Source organism: Rhinolophus hipposideros, assembly GCF_964194185.1.
Source record: "Rhinolophus hipposideros genome assembly, chromosome: 15".
Taxonomy (NCBI): Eukaryota; Metazoa; Chordata; class Mammalia; order Chiroptera; family Rhinolophidae; genus Rhinolophus; species Rhinolophus hipposideros.
In genome coordinates, this window is record NC_138061.1 from 63,617,540 (window position 1) to 63,637,459 (window position 19,920).

The 19,920-nt window shown below is 43.0% G+C and overlaps 1 protein-coding gene across 1 annotated transcript in view; it reads left to right on the forward strand.

Moving 5' to 3' along the window:
* WDFY4 (WDFY family member 4) overlaps positions 1–19,920 on the forward strand; it is a 307,568-nt gene that overhangs the window by 44,786 nt on the left and 242,862 nt on the right. The window contains exons 9-12 of the mRNA XM_081075021.1: positions 1,108–1,560; positions 3,917–4,021; positions 5,440–5,630; positions 18,242–18,822. Coding sequence (XP_080931147.1) covers positions 1,108–1,560; positions 3,917–4,021; positions 5,440–5,630; positions 18,242–18,822 — 1,330 coding nt within the window. The remainder of the gene's footprint in view (positions 1–1,107; positions 1,561–3,916; positions 4,022–5,439; positions 5,631–18,241; positions 18,823–19,920) is intronic.

The following is a 19,920-nucleotide window of genomic DNA, read 5'->3' on the forward strand; positions in this document are numbered from 1 at the left end:
AGGTGTCTGCTGCCTACAAAATCTCTGTAGAGACTGTCACACATACACAGAACCGTAATCTGCTCCATAACTGGCTGATAAATTCATGAGGCACAGTGGTGGCACCAGGCAGTTATCTGTGACAGTATGGAAACCCTGCACAGAGGGTGAAGTTTCAAGGCTAAGCATAGGCTGTTCAGGTAGAAAGGAAGGGGAAGATGGTTAAAGCCAGAAAGTACAGCCTGGGGAAAGAAATGGTGACTGGAAACATCTACCTGAGTCTGGGGAAAGGAGCACAGAGACCTGCGCAGACCAGAGGGCAGGGGTTGCAGAACTTGGGGTCAGTTTAGGAAGAGCCATTGGATAGGACTCCAGCAAGTTCACAAAGCAGTGTCTGGATCAGAGAGAAGTTCCAGAAACATCTCTGGTGTCTGAGGCAGAGAAGGCTGGAGGCTGGGAGTTCCCAGACAGTGTTTCCGGGCAAGAGTTTTAACCTTCAAGCTGGAGAGCTAGGAAACGGGGTGGGTTTGAAAGGTGTCTTTATTTAATAGCTTGTTTAGCAATGAAACTGACTTTGCTTAGTCATCTTTAACATAATTTGATTTTAATTGATTGAAACCAATCCTCCAGCCCAGAGTGGCTCAATGGAACTATAATGTGAGCCAATTTACCTAATTTGAAACATTTTAGTAGCCATATATTTTTTAAAAAAGAAGAAACAGCTTAAATTATCTTTCATAATATATTTTACTTAACCCGATATATCCAAAATATTACCATTTCAACATGTGGTCAACACAAATAATTGTTAATGACATTTGTGTTTTGTATTCTTTTCTTTGTGCTACGTCTTGGAAATCCAGTGTGCATTTTTTTTACACTCATGGAACATGTCAGTTTAGAGTGACATTTAGAGTGCTCACTTAGCCACCATGTCTTGGACAATGCAGCTTTAATCTTACCCACACTCTGGACAGCTAGATTTCTGGACTTCTGATTGAAATTTACCCACAGGAGCTAGAACATAGAAACTTTAAATGGTGTTTCCTAGTGATAATGCAATCATGTATTTCTAGGCATAGGCTGGAGAAATGACTTGTAGGATTATTCCTTTATTTTCGTTTTTAGGGGTGACCATTAAGAATCTTCAGGCCTTCCAAGTCCTACAGAATGTTTTCCACAAAGCCAGCGACTCTGTCCTCTGCACAAAAGTCTTATTGGCTATCAGGACCATGTGGACCTGGAACGCCCGCAACTTCTTCCTGTTGGAGTGGACCCTGCAGCCCATCTCGCAGTTTGTGGAGATGGTGCCGCTGAAGCCAGCCCAAGTGCAGATTCACTTCTTCCAGCTGCTGGAGACCCTGGTGTTCGAGCTGCATTATGTGCCCCATGAGATCCTGGGGAAGGTGCAGCTCCTGATCAAGGAGAGCCCTGAGCCACTCTGCACCCTCGTGGCCCTGCAGAGTGTCCTCAGGATAGCTGGGGCCGACCCACTCTTCACCGACATCTTCCGGGACTCAGGGTTCCTGGGCCTGCTGCTAGCCCAGCTGAGGAAGCGGGCCAAGATTCTGAGGAAGTCAGGTGTGTCGGAGCGTCAGAGGCAGGAGGGGAACAGACTGGGGTCAGTGTTAGCTGGGCCTGGTCTGCATGCCTGCTCTGCCACCCATCAACATAACAGAGAAAGTGAGCGTGCCAATGTCACCCGGTGCCATGAGGGTCAGGGAAGGCATCCCTGGGACAGATGACTTCACAGAGCAGCAGCCTCCCTATTTTCTATAACTGGCCTGGTCTTCCCCATGAAGAGATGAGGCGGGTGGGGATAACTTTAAACAGACTCATGGGGCTAACTCCGGCCTGATGAATTCTCAGCTTTCAGAGGTCTCTTGCATTAGATATTGTCTGAGCATTTAGATGGAGAGATAGCAGGAGGAATGACAGGTCCTTAGTAATGCAAAGAGAAAAGGGAGATCAGAGAGGCTTGAGGCTCTGGGGGGGACCTGTCAGGGTCAGCTGGGACACAATCACTTTGCTTACTCGGTACTGTTGGTCCATATGATATCCCACTTGGAGCAGGGGTCATTGCTGCCCAGTTCACCTTCTGAGTCTTGCCCACACTTGTGTGTACCCTGCTGGGCTGTACATCCATCCCCTCCCCGCTGCCTCAGCCCGTACACTCTGGGCTGTCAACATCAGCAGCCTCATCTCCCCCATGGGATTTCAGCGTCCCTCTGTCCAGGCCAGAGTGCACTCAGGAGTGCTGGCCTGGGCTCTCCCACTGCCTAACCACACCCCATTCACATACCCTGCTGGGGCCACTCTATGTGCTTGTCTGTAACCCCCACCTCTACCAACTTTCAGATACGAATCAGAGTATGAAAACTCCTTTCAGTTTCGCCTGACTTTCCCTTAATCTGTCCACACCTGCCCCTCTGGGATTTCAGCCTGAAGGACACTGGGACACAGGAAGCCAGCCACTTACCTCTCTTCACCTTTCAGTCTCTTCTCCTCCTACTGTGTTGGCTGTGAGGGGTCGGGGCTCTCTAGTCATTGGCCCTTTTTGGAATTATACTTTAGACTCAAGCTAAAGTCATCAGTCTGTCTGCTTCCTGGGCCACTGCGAGGGGAAGAAGCGGAGGCAGAGAGCGTGGGCATTGGGGACAGCCAGCACTGGGCTGGAATCCTGGCTGTGTTGCTTATGAGCTGAGTGATCCTAAGGAAGTTGCTTCGCTTCAATGAGCCTCTTTCCTCCTCTGTAAAATGGAAATAATAATAATATATATATATATGTCATAGGGCTGTTGTAAGAATTTAATGAGGAAATATCTGAAAAGGACCCATTGATATGTTTGGCGCATAATAGGTGCTCAAGAAATGTTAGTCATTTTATTTCTACAGGCCCATGGAAGACTGAGACAAACACGGTGGGAGGAGCCTCTCACACCTCTGCAGTCTCTGCAGGACCCACGCCTCCCTGCGAGTGTCAGAGCTGAGGATAAGGCACTGCCATTTTAGCATATCTGGGCCCTGGGCCAGGCCTTGCAGTCTTTTGTATGTGTTTCTTTCTCGTGTTCTTTGTACAGTCTTTTTGTTTAATGTCTCAGTGTTTTCTTAGTTGTGTATTGCTTTCTAGCAGCCTGACATTGAATTTACTCTTAAATCCAATGTCAGACCTAGTATGACCATTCCCAGGAGAATTCAAACTTTGTGTGTGTGTGTGTGTGTGAGCTGATGTATCCAATCTTACTTCGTGCCTTCTGTTAACAGTTTCTTGTTGTTTCTTAGACACTTAGTCTCCTGGTTAATAAACTCTATATTCATTCATTCATTCATTCATTCATTTCCCAAATATGTATTCAAATTCCCCCTTGTCAGGCACTCTCCGGCACTGGGGACTCAGTGGTGAACACACAGGCCTGGTCTGCCCTCATGGATCTAATGGGGACACCTATGTCCTCTAGAACCTCTCAGGCATCTCCATGCCTATGGAGTGAGCTGGCAGTCCTCGTCCTCAGCACGAATGGCAAACTATACAAGTGTCCAAAGGAAAGTCAGGAAGACAGGGCGTCAGGGATTATACAGAATAGTGGTTCTCCAAGAGTTGCTCTCAGACGTGCCCATCAACAGCATCTGGGGACTTGTCAGAAATACAATGATAGGACCTCACCCCAGACCTCCAAGCCAGAACCTCTGGGGCAGGGGCCCAGCTTCTGGATTTTAACAATGAGTCCTCTCGGGGATTTTGAGGTGGTCAAGTTGGAGAACCACAGCTCTAAGGGGTAGCAGAGTTACCTGTTATGACCTGGGATGCATGCTTCCTTATAATAGAAGCATTATCTTCACCTTTCAGTAAGGGGATAACAAACGAATGGAATCAGAGATTTGGGATCATACCATGTGCACTTAAAAATATTTCTGGATTACTTCTTAAATATGGCAGGAAACAAAGAGTCCATTCTCGGTGCTCAGGATCCAGAAAAAGAACTGACCTGTGTGATGCTGGAAACCGTCGTCATGCTTCTGAAAGGCTCAATTCGGAATGCAGGTAAAGATGGCACCAAACTTGTCTTGTCAGTGCTTGAGAACACATTAAGTGTTTTCAGTGATTTATGTCAATGTCCAAAGGTCATGTCCAAGGGCGTACCAGCACGAACGTGTGGTTGGTCTCCTGTCGCTGTGCTGTTCAGTGATCATGAACAAATTGGTAATCTCACCTGAGAACTTTTACTTTTAAAGTTGGTAAGTAAGGTTGGGAAGCAAAGGTATATCCCAGATTTGTGAGGGCCACAGAGCACCCTCCACCCCACCCTTTCATGTAAAATCCATTAATGTCCTGCTGCACTGATTATATTCTTCAAAAAGAAAATCCAAATTGTAAACTACATATAAAGCAAGCTTGTTATTTATAAGCTAGTTAATTCGACGTGTTTTCAGCCTATGACGGACATAGCTCCATCCATCCAAAACAATTTTTAGCTTTCTAAGATCATTCACCGTCCTTGTTTTTAAAAACATATGTGCATACAATATGCCTACCTATGTATTATACTATGAAGCAGATGCATCAACAAAGTGACATCTGTGGGGGTGGCCCTTTGCGGACTCTTATCTGAGGCCGTCGTAGATCAACTACACCACATGGGAGTGATTATTTCCTATGGCAGAGGGTCTCTAATGTTAGACTGTAAAAGGCTTCTGAAGGTGCTGGTTAAAATGTTCCCAGGCTCCCTCTCAGAGATTAATTAGCAGCCCAACCAAGAGCTCAGCAATCTTCTCTTAAACGAGCCTCCAGGGTGATTTCCGTGTAGGGAGCACCGGCCCCTAATTGGAACACCCCTGGCTTGTAGAACTGGCCAGTCAAATCCGCATCACGCCATTTGAACGATCCACTTACTTCCTCGTTCGCATTCCACACGATTACTCCAAATATGGATCCTGGGAAAGAAATTCGTAGGAGTAGTTTTAAAACATACCACTAGCCAAATTTCTTTAATCCTCCCCCCACCAGTCCCAAGAAACTACCTAGGAATTCAATATGTTCTTGACTTTAATTCTGGTTTGCTCTCACTGAGAATTTCAGCGAAGAGAAGAGAGAATTGCCATGGGCCCTGGATTAGGGAATTATACGGAAATAAAGGACAGAGGTATATCTACTTAAAGTTTGTAATACTTAGGTTTCTATAAAAAAAAAAAAGAAAGGAAAAAGTTTTTTTTTCAACAACAGAGTTCTCACTGGAGAAGAAAGCAGTTTTTCTTTTTTAATTCTTAGCTCCACAGTTTCTCTTTCCCTCTTGTCATTTTAGCAGTGGGCATGGATTTTGAAACAAGTTTCTAATGGGCAAAAGAGACACATAAAACTGTAGCAGACAAACTTGGATATTGTAAGACAAAGCTTTGCTCGTAATTGAAACTAAGTGCTGAGGCCCCATCGCTCTATCCCCGTGTTGTCTGTGTGATCTGCAGTTGTCCTAAAAGACCACGGCATGGTTCCCTTCATCAAGATCTTTCTGGATGACGAGTGCTACCGGGGCGCCTCCCTCAGCATTTTGGAGCAGCTCGCAGTCATCAACGCTGAAGAGTACATGAGCATCATCGTGGGTGCTTTGTGCTCGTCCACCCAAGGGGAGCTGCAGCTCAAACTGGATCTCCTGAAGGTGATGTCAAGTCCTCTCTGTGATGGGCTTTCCCATGGACGTGTAGCAGGTGATCGACCTTGGGCCATGCATTCATTCATTCAGTTGGTCACTGTAGGTGGTACCTGCTGCAACAACAAAGAAACCCCATGTCCCCAGTAGCCTGACATTAGAAGTTTCTTTCTTATGTGCAGTCCAGTCCGTGATTAGGGAGGGGTGTCATTCAAGGACAGCTGTTCCCTTGGTATCTAATCCAGCCAGCACACAAAGGAATAGAGAGCATGGAGAATTGCATAAAGCATCCTTGCTCTGGCCTAGAAATGGCATGTTAGCTTCTGTCCAATTGTCATTGGGCAGAACTTTGAACAGGACTCCTCTTGGGTGCAAGGGGTGCCAGGAAATGTAGTCACTGGCTGGGCAGCTAGTTCCCAGCCACCCTGTAAACTATGGAAGTGATTCCCAAGCAGTGGTGCCCAAGCAGCTGCCTTGTTTAAGTGGCCAGCATTCAGTGAGCATCTAGCAATTACCAGGCCTGATGCAGAATGCTTGGGACACACCATTGAAGGAGATACTGCCCTTGCCATCTGTGAACTGCCTTCCATGTTTGAGGAAGGTGCACAGAGAACGTTTGAACTGGGCAAAGGAAGCAAAGGGCAGTCAAAGGCATGAGAACGATAGCTGTCAGGGAGAAGTAAATCTAGGGTGTCACTAGGGCAGCAAAGATGAATATGTGTTTTTATTTTTATAATATTTTTAGATTATCTTAAGATAATCTTCAAACAGTTAAAGATGATATTACCTATCTTTGCCACCATTCCTTCTGCCTTATAGATTTCACAGTTTTGATGCTGTTCCTTCCTTTTCATTCCTTTTGTCTTTGTGGGTTTATGCCTTAAAAAAAATTCCCTTTCTTTTGTTATATGCTCTTTAAGAGAAGAGCAGATGTAAATTGAAATATCTCCCAGGAAGCTGACTTCGGGACCTCTCACGTATTTGTGTGACACAACCCCAGATAAAATACACACTCATGTGTCATTAACATACACATTTGAGAATTGGTGAACTTAAAAAAATATGAAGTTGCTCTGACTTCCAAAATTAAACCATCAACCTCACTTATCCATTACTATCTCGGTACAAAACCACGTGAACACTTAGAGAATGGTCTTCAGTTTATTTTCCCGAGTTTGTTTCTCTGAGGAGCAAATGCCACCCACTGAGGTAGCTGTATTGCTATCACCACGTGGCCTAAGCCTGCAGTACTTGGCGTGGCCAAAGCATCAGGAGAAGCTCGTCAAAAAGTGACCTTAGGGCCATAACTATCATGTATTTTGCAGATGACAAGAATCAAAATGGTGATTTAATTACAAGGCAAAAATAAAAAAATCAATGATGGAGATTTATATGAAAGGAAAAAAGGAAAATTAAATGTCTTTTGAAAGACACTAGAGTCCCATGATTATGTGAAATAAAGGGATTGAGGGGGACATGTACAAGAGAGAGTAAGGGAGAGAGACATCAAGAGTTAATGACAATATACAGATGGGAAGGACCTTAGCTTTATGCAGTACAATCTTAATGTTCCAGCAGAGACAAGTCTGGAGAGCTTCTAATACTAAATGGGGAATTTGATTTCGAACCTAAGACTAGTAACTTAAAATCTAGTGATCCTTCCTCTTTACCATGCTGTTTGTTACATTTCCCCCCATAGGTCTGTGTTCAGTTTGATTCGCATGTACCTTATTGTGGTAAAGAACAGGGAAGGCATGGGCCGAGGCAGTCAGGACTTTGGTTCTTTACTGGGTGAATAACAGGAATCCTCATCTATTTCAATATCTTCATATTGAAAGTCAAACAGATAAAAAAAAAAAAAAAGAAAGAAAGTCAAACAGATCCACAGAGAGGAAAGTTTTGGTTTTACTTTGCTTGGAGAGTACGAGTGTTTCTGTGTTCATCACAGAAAAGAGCGCTCTGCTTTGCTCATGGAGAGCTCATCTTGTTTGCTCTGTAGTCCAGAGGCATGTTATTGGAGTGTCAGCCCTTGGGTAATAGCACTGAGTTTCTAGAATTAGCAGTGTAAAGCCATTATGGTGTTTTACAGATTCAATATCATTTCAGAATCACACTATCAGGAGAGCGCGTCTGGGATAAACAGTGGAAGCTTATTTACAAAACCATATGCTGTTCTCAATCTGTGGTCTTCTCCCTGGGTGCCAAGTCCCTGCTGGGTGGTCAGGCGGGTGCCTGGAGCCGCCACTGTTCTCCCAGGACCAGGGCTGTCAACACATGGCTGCTCCAGTGGGTGATGGGAGAGATGGAGCCCAAGAGTCTGTTTCAGACTCAGCTCCATGGAGTCATGTGAGCTATGAGCCAACATTTGCTATCTGATGGTAGGATCTGCATTTCTTCTAAATCATCTTGGGAACCCCTTGGGACCTTAGAAACAAAGATGTAAAATCAGCTCCTTCTGGCTGTATCTCCCTTTTTAGAAGTTGAGAGTGAACTCTGCCCAAAAACTGTGTCTGCAAAGTGGATCAGGATGTAGGATGAGGGGAAATTCATGGAGAGGGGGACCTCAAAGGCAGTACCCCCCAATAAAGGTCTGCTGTCTCTGAAGTGTGCTTACATCATGGCATCACCCCCACTTCCCTTCCCTCAGGCAGAATCAGTGAGCTGTCCTTGAGGAGAAAATCCCTCCAGAAACACCCAATTTAGGGCAGTTGTTTCCAAAATCCGGAGACGCTTCCATACCAATACAGAAGCACATGTGACTTCACCACCTAATTCTTGCAAATGATAACCGAGTTAAAGAATAATGTAAGCAAATGAATTTACTCTCCGCAGCCAGTGGGACCATGATTGGGTTATGCAAAAATTCAGATTGATTTGCTAATATACGTTTAGCTGTTCAACTCTGAGCTTAATTGTATTACCTCACCAGTCTTCCAGCATGACACGTGGAAAATTATGAGGAATAACAAATAATAGAATGTGAAATAAATCCTGTTAGCCCTAACATAGTTAGCACTTTGCAGCAGACATCCATTTTATAGATTCAAGTTGGAGGACTACTAACTCTAAGACGATGACATGGTAACTGAGTTAAAGAGGAGAAAATGTGCTTAACGCTGACCTTTTTCGAAATGTGTCAACCCTAGCCTGATTACTTTGACTTTAGCTGATTAAATTTACTCCCTTCCGCAGACTCACCAGCCTGGGTGATGCATTATCATGCAAAGTTGAATGACAGTAATGGAGACCCTCCTCTTAGGCGCCCAGTTCCTGACAAATCGTTTCCTGAAGTAGCGCATTATTTATTTTCCTTTATGATAGAAATGTTTCTCTTCAGTTGCTATGAAATTAAGCCTTTGTAATTGGATTTTGAACTCTTTACTTTATGACTCTGAAAATATGAAATTAACCCCATCCCAAGAAATAATAGAGCAGTCTAAGTTCTAATGAGATTACCTCCATTTTAGATAATGACTCTGAATTCAATAAATCAAACAAAGCAACAATTAAGGAAAGCCATTCCTTTCTTCTCCCCCCTCCCAACAGGAGGAGAAAAAAGCCATCTAGGAATCACTGGGGACAGACCCTTTGAGGGACACAGATCATAACACGGGCTATTATTGGGTTGCTTCTCTTTTTAAAATACCTGCTCTCAACATTTTGAATAATGGAGTCCTTTTGAGCAATATCTGGTGTCAACTTGGACAATTGGAAGCTGGTTTCTTGAGGGAAGGGGACATTTAGTGGCTATCCGGTGCACAGACTATTGCCTATAATCTGATTAGTTTTATGTTTTAATAATTTTTCCCTTTTCGATATTAGTTTGGTCATGTGATAAACAGAAGAGTCATTCACTCCATTTGTTTTAAATAATCTCCTAGTGGTTTTAGGAGCCATCGAAAGCACTCACATAAATTTGGATGATTTAACCTCCTAGAGCATAAGATTTCCTGATGTCCTCATGATTTGCTTTTCATGGCACCAGTCAGGGACCAAGCACGAGGTTAGGTTCAGACAATACCTGTATTGTGCTCTAACACACATTAGTGTTCACACACTAGTGGATGGTCTGTAGGCAGGAAGAAAGCACCACCACACACAACTCAAGCTTAGAATGCGTTTCTAAGTCAGTTTAAGAAGTAATATTATCAGGAATGAGTTTCCCACACAAGGCAGGCACAGACACAGCATAGCTGTGTATAGCCTCTCCTGGCCCCAGTGTCCCCAAGGAGGGTGTAGGGCAGGCAGCAGTTGTGATGCTGCTACAGAGAGAAAGGCCATTTCTAGTCTGGAAAGCTCAGTGCTGCTACGTCATAGCCTACACATTCACTGGGCCTCACTAGTCTGGAGGAGCTGCTCTCACAATTTACATAATTCTCTTTAAGGGCATGTCTACAGATGTCAGCTTTCCCTGGGTTTGAGACAAATTCTGAAGTAGTTAGGCTGTATCCTCACCGAGCAGGAGAAAGCTCTTTTTGCTTAGTCCTTAATATTTTGTTTTGGCCTCTGTCTTTCTGGCAGTCTGGAAAGCTCATTTCCTGAAGCATATCCCACGACTCTGATTTCATCCCTCCTTAGTGGGTGGCCTTGATATTGAGATTCTTTCAAAGAACAAAATGACAATTCAGTTTTGTCCCCCTGAGCTGTGGTGGGTAATCACTGATCTAATCACCATCAATCATGCATTTTCTTTCTCTATAACAGGGAAAAGATCGGTTGACCCATATTGGTGAGGGTGAATATTTCAACCCCACTCTATGTCATTATTTGTCCATTTTGAATGTAATTGTGAACTTTGGCATTTCCTAGATTCTCCTAGTTCCTACAATCTTTGTCTTGTTTTGCTTTTTAGTTTCTTGAAATGTCAGTGATGAGGCAATGGGAGCCCTTTCAGCAGCTCCTTAGTCATCATTTCTTGTCATCTTTGAGAGTCCTTGCTTGTGTGCATTCATTCAGTCCTGGCCCATTTTGTTCTCCTACTTAAACGTGGGATTGACTGCCCACCAAGCAGTTCAGTTTTCATGTAGAGAATACAATATTAGATAACACATTTGGGTGTTGGGGGCACACATTCTATTATTTCAGATAAACACAAGTTATTGTTAGGGTAGGATTACCAGCATTTTGGGGATAGAGCTGGAAAATTACCTCCCCCTCACCCCCAAAGTTCATGACTTCATATTTCATATTTACCGGTAACTTTACAGAGTTTCTATTTGACTTTATCTATATAAGAGTTCATTTTTTATTTATTGTTTTTTTAATCTAGTCCTTTCCTTCCTTTTCATTATCTGACTTACCAGTTTTCTCTTTGTCCATTAACTTTCATGCCTCATGCTACTGATTGTCACCCTAAACTATGTATTGAAGACACAATATCACCCCCTCCCTCCCAGACCAGGAATTTATTTTTTCTCTTTGAATCTTTTTTCGATCATCCTGGAGCTGAGTGTCAATTGTGCCCAGACACTTGTCTTCCTGTGTCACTAGTACACTAAATATCGGAAAGGACAAAAAATTCAAATCTCCCTCCAGAGCCTATTAATGAAACCACATGGACTGGCCACTCTCTAGGAAACATGCATAAGTTGCCTGGGTCTTCGATGGAGTCCTATGCAATTTTTGTGAATAGTAAATAACTCAATACCAAAAGCTAGAGGTTTTTTTTTTTTTTTTTTTTTTTAATTAATTTTATTGGGGTGACAATTGTTAGTAAATTTACATAGATTTCAGGTGTACAATTCTGTATTACATCGTCTATAAATCCCACTGCGTGTTCACCACCCAGAGTCAGTTCTCCTTCCATCACCATATATTTGATCCCCTTTACCCTCATCACCCACCCCCACCCCCTTACCCTCTGGTAACCACTAAATTATTGTCTGTGTCTATGAGTTTTTGTTTCTCATTTGTTTGTCTTGTTCTTTTTGGTTTATATACCACATATCAGTGAAATCATAGGGTTCTCTGCTTTTTCTGTCTGACTTATTTCACTTAGCATTATTCTCTCGAGATCCATCCATGTTGTCACAAATGCTCCTATATCATCTTTCCTTAACGCCGAATAGTATTCCATTGTGTATATGTACCACAACTTCTTTATCCATTCATCTATCGAAGGACATTTTGGTTGTTTCCATGTCTTGGCCACCGTAAACAAAGCTGCAATGAACATTGGAGTACACGTGTCTCTATAGAGAAATGCTTTTATATTTTTGGGGTAGATACCCAGGAGAGCGATTGCTGGGTCATATGGTAATTCTATTCGTAATTTCTTGAGGAACCTCCACACTGCCTTCCATAGCGGCTGCACCAGTCTGCATTCCCACCAACAGTGTATGAGAGTTCCTTTTTCTCCACAGCCTCTCCAACACTTGTTACTATTTGTTTTGTTGATGAAAGCCATTCTGACTGGGGTGAGGTGATATCTCATTGTGGTTTTCATTTGCATTTCTCTGATGATTAGCGATGTTGAGCATTTTTTCATATGTCTATTTGCCATTTGTATATCCTCTTTGGAGAAATGTCTCTTCAGGTCCTCTGTCCATTTTTCAATTGGGTTGTTTGTTTTTTGTTGTTGAGTTTCATGAGTTCCTTGTATATTTTGGATATTAGCCCCTTATCAGAGGAACTGTTTGCGAAAATCTCTCCCATTCAGTTGGTTGCCTCATTATTTTGTCAATAGTTTCTTTTGCTGTGCAGAAGCTTTTCAGTTTCATACAATCCCATTTGTTTATTTTAGTTTTTACTTCCATTGCCTTTGGAGTCAAATTCATAAAATGCTCTTTGAACCCAAGGTCCATAAGTTTAGTACCTATGTTTTCTTCAATGCAGTTTATTGTGTCAGGTCTTATGCTTAAGTCTTTGATCCATTTTGAATTAATTTTGGTACATGGTGACAGATAGCAGTCCAGTTTCATTCTTTTGCCCGTAGCTATCCAATTCTGCCAGCACCATTTATTGAAGAGGCTGTCTTTTCTCCATTGTATGTTTTTAGCTTCTTTGTCAAAAATTATCTGTCCATATTTATGTGGTTTTATTTCTGGGTTCTCAATTCTATTCCATTGGACTATGTGTCTGTTTTTCCGCCAATACCAAGCTGTTTTGATTATTGTAGCCCTGTAGTACAAGGAAAAATCAGGGAGTGTGATACCTCCAGTATTGTTCTTTTTTTTTAATATTGCTATGGCTATTCGGGGTCTTTTGTGGTTCCAAACAAATCTGATGATTTTTTGTTCTATTTCTTTAAAAAATGCCATTGGGATTTTAATGGGGATTGCATTAAATATGTATATGGCTTTGGGTAATATGGCCATTTTAACTATGTTGATTCTTCCAATCCATGAGCACGGAATGTCTTTCCATTTCTTTGTGTCTTCTTCAATTTCTTTAAAAAATGTCTTATAGTTTTCAGCATATAAATCCTTCACATCCTTGGTTAAGTTTATTCCTAGGTATTTTATTCTTTTTGCTGCAATTGCAAAAGGAATTGTTTTTTCTATCTCTTTTTCTGAGATTTCATTGTTGGTATATAGGAAAGCAATGGACTTTTGTACGTTGATTTTGTAGCCAGCAACTTTACTGTATTCATTGATTGTTTCTAATAGCTTTTTGGTGGAGTCTTTAGGTTTTTCTATATATAGCATCATGTCATCTGCAAAGAGTGACAATTTAACTTCTTCATTCCCAATTTGGATGCCTTTTATTTCTTTCTCTTGCCTGATAGCTCTGGCGAGGACTTCCAACACTATGTTGAAAAGCAGAGGTGATAGGGGACAACCTTGTCATGTTCCTGAACGTAGAGCAAAGGGCTTCAGCTTTTCACCATTAATTATGAGATTAGCTGAGGGCTTGTCGTATATGGCCTTTATTATGTTGAGGTATTTTCCTTCTATACCAATTTTAGTAAGTGTTTTAATCATAAATGGATGTTGTATCTTATCAAATGCTTTTTCTGCATCAATTGATAGAATCATATGATTTTTGTCCTTTATTTTGTTTATGTGATGTATCACATTGATGGATTTGCGAATGTTGAACCATCCTTGTGCCCCGGGGATGAACCCCACTTGGTCGTGATGAATAATCTTTTTAATGCATTGTTGTATTCGATTTGCTAGAATTTTGTTTAGGATTTTAGCATCTGTATTCATCAGAGATATAGGTCTGTAGTTTTCTTTTTTTGTGTTGTCCTTACCAGGTTTTGGTATCAGGGTAATGTTGGCCTCATAAAATGAGTTAGGGAGTACTGACTCTTCTTCAATTTTTTGGAAGAGTTTGAGCAGGATTGGTATTAGATCCTCTTTGAAGGTTTGGTAGAATTCACTGGTGAAGCCATCTGGTCCAGGACTTTTGATTTTGGGAAGGTTTTTGATGACTGATTCAATTTCCTTACTGGTGATCGGCCTGTTAAGATTTTCCAGTTCTTCATGATTCAGCCTTGGAAGGCTATATGTTTCTAAGAACTTGTCCATTTCTTCTAAGTTATTAAATTTGGTGGCATATAGTCCTTCATAGTATTCTTGGATAATCCTTTGTATTTCTGTGGTGTCCGTGATAACTTCCCCTTTTTCATTTCTGATTTTGTTAATTAGTGTCTTCTCTCTTTTTATCTTAGTGAGCCTAGCCAAGGGTTTGTCGATTTTGTTAATCTTTTCAAAGAACCAGCTTTTTGTCACATTAATTTTTTCTATTGTCTTTTTGTTCTCTATTTCATTTAGTTCTGCTCTGATTTTTGTTATTTCCTTTCTTCTGCTGACCTTGGGTTTCGCTTGTTCTTCTTTTTCTAGTTTTTTAAGGTGTAACATGAGGTTATTTATTTGGGATTTTTCTTGTTTCTTGAGATAGGCCTGTAATGATATAAATTTCCCTCTTAAAACTGCTTTCGCGGCATCCCAAAAATTTTGGTAGGATGTATTTTCATTGTCATTTGTTTCTATGTATCTTTTGAGCTCTCCTCTAATTTCTTCTTTGACCCAGTCGTTTTTTAAAAGTATGTTGTTTAATGTCCATGTATTTGTGTTTTTTCCTGCTTTCTTTTTGCAGTTGATATCCAATTTCAAAGCTTTGTGATCAGAGAATATGCTTGGTATGATTTCAATCTTCTTAAATTTGCTGAGGCTGATTTTGTGTCCCAATATATGGTCTATCCTTGAGAATGTTCCATGTACACTAGAAAAGAATGTATAGTCTGATGTTTTAGGATGAAGTGCTCTATATATGTCAATTATGTCCAATTCATCTAATGTGTCATTTAGGGCTGCGATTTCATTATTTATCTTCTGTTTGGATGATCTATCCATAGCTGTCAATGATGTATTTAAGTCCCCTAGTATAATTGTGTTTTGGTCAATTTCTCCCTTTAGTTCTGTTAGTAGTTGCTTGGTATATTTCGGTGCTCCCTGATTGGGGGCATAAATATTGATGACCGTTATGTCTTTTTGTTGTATAGTCACCTTTACCATTATGAAATGTCCATCTTTGTCTCTTGTTATCTTTTTCACCCTGAAGTCTGTTTCATCTGATATCATTATGGCTACACCTGATTTTCTCTGGATACCATTTGCTTGGAGTGTCAATTTCCACCCTTTCACTTTGAGACTATGCTTGCCCTTGTAGCCGAGATGTGTCTCTTGGAGACAGCATATGGTTGGGTGTAGTTTTTTGATCCAATCTGCTACTCTGTGCCTTTTTATTGGTGAGTTCAGTCTATTTACATGTAGGGTGATTATTGATATGTGAGGATTTCCTGTCATTCTATCTTTAGTTTTCTGGTAAGGCTGTGTCTCCATTGTTTCTTTGCCTTTTTGTTGTTGTCTGTTATTTCTGTGTGGTGGTATTCTATGATGTTTCCCTCTGTTTCTTCTTTTATTACAGTATATATTTCAGATTTGGATGTTTTTTGAGTGGTTACCCTTGAGTTTATGTAAAAGAAAGTTTGATATTTAGAGTATTCCAGTTTCTTCAGTACGCTTACTTTCTCTATTCCCATATTCCAGTTCAGGCCTTTACGCTCCCCCTTTTTATGTTTCGGTTGCCACAAGTTGTCCCTGTTGATGGTGGTCTAATAGCCTCCTTTAGTATTTCTTGTAGTGCAGGTCGTGTATTAGAAAATTCCCTCAGCTTCTGGATGTCTGGAAAGGTCTTTATTCCTCCTTCATATCTAAAAGAGATCTTTGCTGGATATATTCTTCTTGGCTCATGATTTCTCTCTTTCAATAGTTTGAATATTTGGTTCCATTCCCTCCTAGCTTGTAGAGTTTCTGCTGAAAAATCTGATGATAATCTAATGGGCTTTCCTTTGTAAGTTACCGTCTTCTTTTCCCTGGCTGCCTTGAGGATTCTTTCTTTGTCATTGATTTTAGACAGCTTCAATACAATGTGCCTTGGTGAAGGCCTGTTGGGATTGAGGTAATTAGGTGTTGTATTTGCTTCTTGGATTCGAGGATCCAGTTCTGTCCACAAGTTTGGGAAGTTCTCATCAACGATTTGTTTGAATATATTCTCTGTTCCCTTCCCTCTTTCTTCTCCTTCTGGTATGCCCATTATTCTTATATTGCTCTTTCTGATGGAGTCAGAAAGTTCTTGTAGAGTTCTTTCATTTCTTTTAAGTTTCAAGTCTCTTTCTTCTTCCCTCTGTGTAAATTCCAGGTTCCTATCTTCGATGTCACTGATTCTTTCCTCCATCTGGTCAACTCTACTATCTAAGCTGGATATTTTATTGTTAATTTCTTCTATTGAGTTCTTAATCTCCAGAAATTCTATTTGGTTCTTTTTCAAGATTTCAATCTCTTTTGTAAAATGCTCATGGTGTTCTTTGATTGTGTTTCTGAGTTCATTAAACTGCCTTTCTGTGTTTTCTTGCATCTCGTTCAGTTTTTTCAGAATTGCGATCTTGAATTCTCTGTCATTTAAATCACAAAGGTCCATATCTCTAAGTTCCTTTTCTGGAGACTTTTCACTTTCTTTCTGAGCTATCTTGTTGCCTTGGTTATTCATGGCAATCACTGATTTACTATTTCTCTTCCTAGACATCTACAGGAGTGTCTTCTGCTACAGGTTGATAGGTATGCGAAGAGCTTTTGGAGTTCCAAAGCTCTTTCTGCACCAGATTCAGAGCCCGTTTGTTTCAGCAGTTCTGTTTACTCCTGCAGGGATCCGCCCAGATAGGTGGGGCTAGGGGCGGGGTGAGTTGTGAGAGGTGGCCCAGAGCAATGGCGGCGACCACCACCACAGCCAGTCCTGCTTCCACAGCTCCCTCCCCTTTGCTGGAACTAGTTGAGCTGTGAATCTGTGTCTGCGGTCCACAGTTCTCAGAGCAGCAAATATTCTGTCCTTTGATCCGACACTGCTACTTTATCGCTTCTAGCACCAGGCAGGTGGGGGCGGGGCGAGCTCTGGGAGGGTAGGGAGGGGGCGGCTAGTCTCCGTGCCTAAGGCTTCCGTTCTCCGCTCGGCAGTGAGGGCTTAAACCACCGATTTCAGCCCTCTTCCCTCAGTCTTTGCTCCGATGTCTGCCGTGAGCGAGCGTTGTGTTCAGCGGTTTTGTATGCTGCCCCCTCAGCCCTGTGGGCCGTAAGCGGAGCCCTAGCAGTCCGAGTCCTTCCCTCTCCCGCAGCAGCGGAAGATCCGGGAGCAGCGGGCTCCCGAGCACCGAGCTAGGTCTGTGTCCTGCGCCCGCGCGGCTCCGTCTCCGCACTTCTCCTCTCCCTCCTCCCCCGCTCGCGCGATTCACCCACCTGGAGGTGAATTCAGTAGTCGGCCTCTTCGTCTTGCCTGTCTGCTGTGCAAGGAGTCCTTTGTGGAGTTATTGTTGTTCGATTCGTTGTAAATTCCAGGGGAGCTTTACAGAGGCTCACCTCACGCCGCCATTTTTTTTGATCTCTCGAGGTTTTTAATCTTTATCAAAAATCATCCACACATCCTTCACTTTTAGGTGTGAAGCTTTAGCACAGAGCGAGAACTTCTTAAATGCAGTTGTACTTCCTTCCAAGTCACATGGTATATACTTGGTATTCAATAAGTGTTTTGGAAGGAGGTACCCATACTTTCACAGAGAGGGAGACAAAAAATCAGCTGCTTTATATAGATTTCACTGTGAGTCTCCTTTGTGCTATAAGAGATGGTTCATTCCATTCGTTTACTAAGTATGTGCCAGGTTCCACAGTAGTGAGTAATCCTGGTTTCATGACACTCAGCCTGGCAGAGGGCTCAGACAGTTTTCACGTGACTTGGATACAGTGTAATGAGAATTTTGATCAGGGAAGTAGAGGGGGCTGTGTGAGCACTCAGCCTGAGATGAGTATGAGCTAGGGGTCAGGGAAGGCCTTCTTCCCTGATGCATGTAAGTCAAGATACAGGACAGTAGACCAACCCTCTAAATTAGCATACCCTTTAAAAGCGGTCATTTGAAAGAAGGCTCTGGGGGACAACCTAAAACTAACATTAAGAGTAACAGTATTGACCTCCGAATGTTTCAGCATCGCCCTGCAGGTAGCAGGCTGTTCCTGGGGTGTTGAGCAGGAAAGGGTGCCCCAGTGCTTTGGCAGGGATGTGTGGGAGCTCAGTGTAAAAAATCTGCCTCCTAGACTTTACTCATTTTTACCTCGTTGGTGTTTCAGTCTCTACTCCGGATGCTGGAGACCCCCAAAGGCCGTGCTGCTTTCAGAGTCTCCAGTGGATTTAATGGATTGCTGTCCCTGCTCTCTGATCTGGAGGGGTCTCTGAAGGACCCCCCACTGCAGATGTGGAGGGCGGTGTCCCCCAGCCAGAGTCTGGGCCTGGTCCTGCACACCCTCTGCGCTGTGTCCGCAGCACTGCACCGGGACCCTGTCAACAGCGACTTCTTCAAGAAGAACGGGCTCTTTGAGAAGCTGGCTGAGGACCTCTGCTTGCTGGGCTGTTTTGGGGCCCTGGAGGAAGAGGGAGCCCCTGTGCACTCCTGGGAGGACACAAAGGCCAGGCCATTTGCTGATTTCCTGGGTGCGGCCTTTTCCTCTGCCAGCCCATTCCCACCCAAGATACAGAGCTGCCTCCAGATCCTCAGCTTTCTGGACAGCATGGCCAGTGGAACCCTCCACCTGTGCAGGGACCTGAAGGAGGCCCCGCGAGAAGGACAGGAAGCACCTGTGGACGCCCAGAAGGGAGACACTAGCGGTGATCCCCAAGGCAACTTTGAGCAGTGGCCGGAGCTGGAGGAGAGGTAGAGCTTTGTTTCTGCGACTGGGTCTTCAGTGTATGTCTGTCTCCCTGTTTCTGCCCAAACATCCTGCGCACGTGTAGTGCGGAGGGGGCCTAGGCTATGAGCTGGGTGTGCGGAAATGTCACACGCCTGTTTTTCTTTACATGACGTTAACTCTGACTCCTAGCTCCCCTCCCCTGGGGTTTGACAGCAAACCGACCTGAGTCAGTACAGGGGTTGGGGACGCTGTTGGGTCATGCAAGAGCCAGGGAAGCTTGCCGATCCTGGCCAGTGGATGCAGAACTCTGTAGACAGGCTCGTTTCCTTCTTTGGCATCTTTGCTGCTCCTGGGAGCCTGGGTGCCTGTGCTCAGCCTCCCTGGTGTGTTGGCAGCCTTCGCTTTGTTTCGCCCCCACCCCCTAGGGCACTGCCAGGGGATGGTGGCTTCCTGTGACTTACAGGACACAAAGCACAGTATCCTTCCCCATCATGGGACTCCTCCTTTTCTTTCTTGCTTCTGCCACTTCTTCTAGCAAGGATAGTCAGTCACTCCTCTTAGTACTTCTGTAGACCAGTTTCTTCAATGAGCTCAGACTTTCCTAAACAACTTTTTACTTTCATTCCTATAACAAAGAAATCCGCCAAAGCAAGGGAGCTCAAAGAATTCCCCAGCCCCCACTGTGCCCCTTGGAGCCTGAGGGGAAAACGAAAGAACAAAACAACAGTTGGTATCTTTTTTCATTCCTCTAAAGCAGCAATGACAAAACACAAATTAACACTGTGATAAACTATCCTGCCTATGCTTCTCTATGTCGTCTTGCCATTAACACCACAGGGCACTCTTCTGAAAGGCATTACACGTTTTTATCCAAAGAGAGCCCCTGTCGGCCAGACTTCTGGGTTGGGGGTTGGTGGTGAGGGAGATGGATGTCAAATCAACTACCTCAAAAATCGTGATTGTTCTTGTTCCATTGGTTAATCTGGTAAACTGATTGGTCTTCTAATTTTGCATTCCTGCACAAATTTGTTCACGAAGTAATTATTGCTGGATTTGATTTACTAATTTTTTAAAAGGATTTTTGTTCATGAGACAACTTAGCTTTTCACACTCCTTGCTTG